Here is a 3,888-nt window from a genome sequence, read left to right on the forward strand (position 1 = left end):
GCTGATGCAGCTTTACAAGCATAATATAAGTCGTGACGGTACTCACAGACAAGCCGGAGGTCGATCAGTCGATGCAGCCCTGCTTGTTGAAGAACTCGTCGAGATCTATAGTACTCCTACACCTAAGGGTTGGCGTGAAGCCAAAAAAAAGTAATTGTATTGATTGGTTGTTCGTCTTTACAATAACCGGGGTCCAATATTTATACCCGAAACCTAAACGTGAATCCTACTCAAATATGACTCATTACAATTTTTGGAACAAAAGAAAATATTCCTAACTTAAAAATAACTTGAACTCTAATCTTTTTTCTTTTTTAGAGTTCGACATATTTTTCTCCGACGCCATCCGTACGTAGTCTATTGACGTTGTCTGTTGACGTCATCTATAAAATAGTCGATTCCGGCACTGCATCAAAACCAGCCGATATCGATTCATAGCTTGTTCGGCTAAGCAAGTTCGGCTTGTTTTTTCCAGCCAGAGCAGTGTTTTTCTCTCACAAAATTTCAGCATGAAGAGTGCTTTATTTCATCCCAGCTGAACACCCAATCACATCCGATCAATTCCTTGATGATACAATTTTAGAAGTTTCAAGTTCCCGCTTTCTTCTTTTCAGATTTTGGTGTAAACAAGATCCATTAGCAATAATTATTACGTGGTTGTTAGCACTATGGAACTGGACGATAGCTTTATTAGCGGGGCCATACTGTATTAGCTAAGCTATTAGTTGAGCTTCATTTGGATCTTCTATCTAGTATAGTACTTATTCGTTTGGAAAAAAAAAACATGCATGTTAATAATCTTTTAATAATTTGGAAGCTGTTTAGGTATCGTTTGGCAGAACGTTAAAACTTCTCTGAAAAACTAAAACGCGGTCAAAATAAGTTGGCTGGCTCAACTTCAACGGTTTAGTACAAATATGTGTTGTGTGCAGAAACGTGGCAAGAAAAAAAAATGTAAAAAGACATGTTGTTAGCCTTTCAGTCTCAATTTATTTTTGTCGTAGACAGCTTATAAACTATAAGTAACAAATATGCCCCTAGTCATTACTGTAGCTCCTTTTTCGGTGTTTAATAATACTAAATGCAGCTGCATGTGTGATGTGAATAGTAGGCAGCATTAATAATACTAAATGCAGTTCATTCGCGTTTCCTCTAGGCTTGACGTTAGTTGTCCTGGACATAATAGTAGGCAGCATTAATAAACATGCATGAGCGACCGGATTGTAAAATAAACTAAAATACTGTTCCAGCTGATTGGTGTGAGATGAATACTGTTTGGGTGAAATCACTGTTCACATGACACAGTGATCCGTGAGGGGCTAGCCATCCCGCCACCGACCAGCCAGCCAAACAGCCTCATTATGACCTTTTTTTTTTTTGCAAACGTGCGTAAGCACGTATTTTATAACATAATTATCTAAGAATATATGGCCCGTTCGCGTGTCCTTAAATTCATCTTGATCCGTTTTTTTTATCCGGAACAGTATTTTCCTCTCACAGATTTCTCTAAACCATCCAAATTTCTCCAGAACCATACCATCCGAATGGACCCCACACAAACACACACACACACACACACACACACATATATATATATATATATATATATATATATATATATATATGGATTGCATACCATATGAAAGACAAGCCATCTTCTCAACATTGGTCTCTTTATTTTTACCATTTTACCTCTCTATAGTTCAGAGTAGAGCCGGGGTGTTCCAAACAGACATATTTGATTGAATATGTTTTTACTTGCATTTGTTTATCTCAAAATCATTTCCGGAGGGGTCTCTATCAAGATGAATAAGAATTTCAGGTTTTCAGGGGTGCAAATCAGAAAATATCCAGCATCCATCCAACCAAACTCCTCTCGGGCGCTTTAAAATCCTCTTCACTTCAGTGTGTCACCATCTCCAATTGCCATTGGCCAGCACCCGTCGCCGGTCCGATGGCCGCCAGCTCCGGCGACCACACTGCCAGTGGCGGCGGCGTTGGATGCGCAAGTGGGGAGGAAAGCGCGTGCTCCACACCCTTCGTAAGCGCGCTGTCCAGCCCCGACCGCGACCCGTCGTTCTCCGCTGCGGGTTGCTTCTACAGCGCGCCGTCCAGCCCCGCCCGCGACCCGTCGTTCTCCGCTGCCGGTTGCTTCTACAGCGCGCCGGCGAGCCCCGCGCGCGGCGGCCCCGGCACTGCGGATGAGTACGACGGCTGCGAGCTGGGATTCGACTTCGACTTCTCGCGCTGCCCGTCTCCCGCCGCGGCGGCGATGTCCTCCGCCGACGAGCTCTTCCACAACGGCCAGATCCGGCCAATGCGGCTCACGTCCTTCCTGCTCCGCCCGCAGGCGCTCCCGTCTCTCGACGGAGACGTCCCCCCGCCACCGCAGCCGCCGCCTTCGGAGCAGCCGCCGCCGCACGAGCGCGGCCGTCTCCGCCGGAGCCCGCCCGTGCACCGCCGGTACCGCTCCCTCTCCCCGTTCCGCGCCCGCTGGCTATCGCCGTCGTCGTCGCCTGCCCCGGCGGCTCAGTCCGTGGAGCCAGCAGCGGCGGGCGAGGCCGAGGCGGCCCCGTCGGCGTCGCGGTCGTCGTCGTCCTCCTCGACGGCGTCCTCTGCTTCCTCCTCGTCGTCAAGAAGCTACTACCGCAGGTGGGGTTTCTTGAAGGACATCCTCCACCGGAGCAAGTCCGACGGCGGCGAGCGCCCACCTCTCCCCTCCAACCCGTCGCCTCCGCTGCCGCCGGCGGCGCCCAAGAGGAACCCCTCCCCGTCGGCATCACGAGGCCGCGGGAGGGCGAGGAGGTCGGCGCATGCGCGGCTGTACGAGGCCCGGCGCGCAGAGGCGGAGGAGATGCGGCGGCGCACGTTCCTGCCATACCGGCAGGGCGGCCTCCTCCTCGGCTGCCTCGGGCTCGGTTCCCTCGGCTTCGGCGCCATGCACGGCCTCGCGGCCCCGGCCGCGGCCGGCAAGGCCAGACCGTGATGCGTGCCGTCGCCAACCCCACCTCCGTGAACCCCTTCTCTGCTCTTCCGACTTGAGCGGCCGTTCTTGGAGCTCAACTGTTCATGGCTTAGCTTAGTGTTTAGTAAGTATGTAGTGTTAAGTGAGTGGCTGGGACAAAAAAGGTTTTGTCTTTTTTTTTTTTGTTGTATAGAAAAGGGATCAGTGGGCTGTTTGATCTCTGTTTGTAGTAATCTTACAGTGATGTATTTTTAAGTGTTGATGACTGCTGAAAATGTTGGTCGTCTGCTGGTGATTCTTTGGTCTGGTTGGAGTTATTTGGCTGACATGTCACTGTGGTGATATGGGAAGAACCAGGAACTGAAATGTCGCGCTCTAGGCTCTAGCACTGAGCTCTTGTGTGATGCAGACATGTTTCCAAGGTTTCCTTTCCAAGGTCGTTGGGCAGTCCATGCCATTTTGTTCGGCTGATATTAAAGTCGGACAAGCTGTTTTGTTTTAAAAGAAAAATACTGTAGATTATAGCTGATAAGTTCAAACGAACAGGCTAATAGAAAGCTGATGTTCAGCGTGTCGCTCAAAATACAGTGATGGTAGCAAGAACACATGATCCTTTTCTTGGTTTCAGAAGATTCTATTTTTTTTTGGATGGTTGGTTTCAGAAGATTCATCCTTACACATTGCCATGTTTGTAATTGTGTTGGATCTGAATGATATTAGTAACGATGAAGATTAACAGTAACAAGAATCTGGTACTGAGATACTCCTGTTTCCTCCGGTCACTGCGTAGGTCTGTCTCCACTGTGGCTGCTTCACACATTCTGATACGAATGAATGAGGCACATCTGATGGTAGGTGAGCTGGGTGTCCCCAAAAACTCTCATCTTCCAGCAGGTTCCAGCCTACAGCCTGTTCAGTTAAAA

General features: G+C 48.7%; 1 protein-coding gene across 1 annotated transcript; it reads left to right on the forward strand.

Annotated features, from left to right (window-relative positions):
- The first annotated feature begins 1,950 nt into the window (after positions 1-1,950).
- Positions 1,951-3,198, forward strand: LOC136506157 (uncharacterized). Its single transcript, XM_066501274.1, has one exon. The coding sequence runs from the start codon at positions 1,955-1,957 to the stop codon at positions 2,984-2,986; it is 1,032 nt and encodes a 343-aa protein (XP_066357371.1). The 5' UTR covers positions 1,951-1,954; the 3' UTR covers positions 2,987-3,198.
- Positions 3,199-3,888: the final 690 nt, after the last annotated feature.

The sequence above is a fragment of the Miscanthus floridulus genome, chromosome 14 (genome assembly GCF_019320115.1).
Source record: "Miscanthus floridulus cultivar M001 chromosome 14, ASM1932011v1, whole genome shotgun sequence".
NCBI classification, from domain to species: domain Eukaryota; kingdom Viridiplantae; phylum Streptophyta; class Magnoliopsida; order Poales; family Poaceae; genus Miscanthus; species Miscanthus floridulus.

Coding starts and splice junctions, on each gene's coding strand:
- LOC136506157 (XM_066501274.1), top strand. CDS start 1,955: ATGGCCGCCAGCTCCGGCGACCACACTGCCAGTGGCGGCGGCGTTGGA.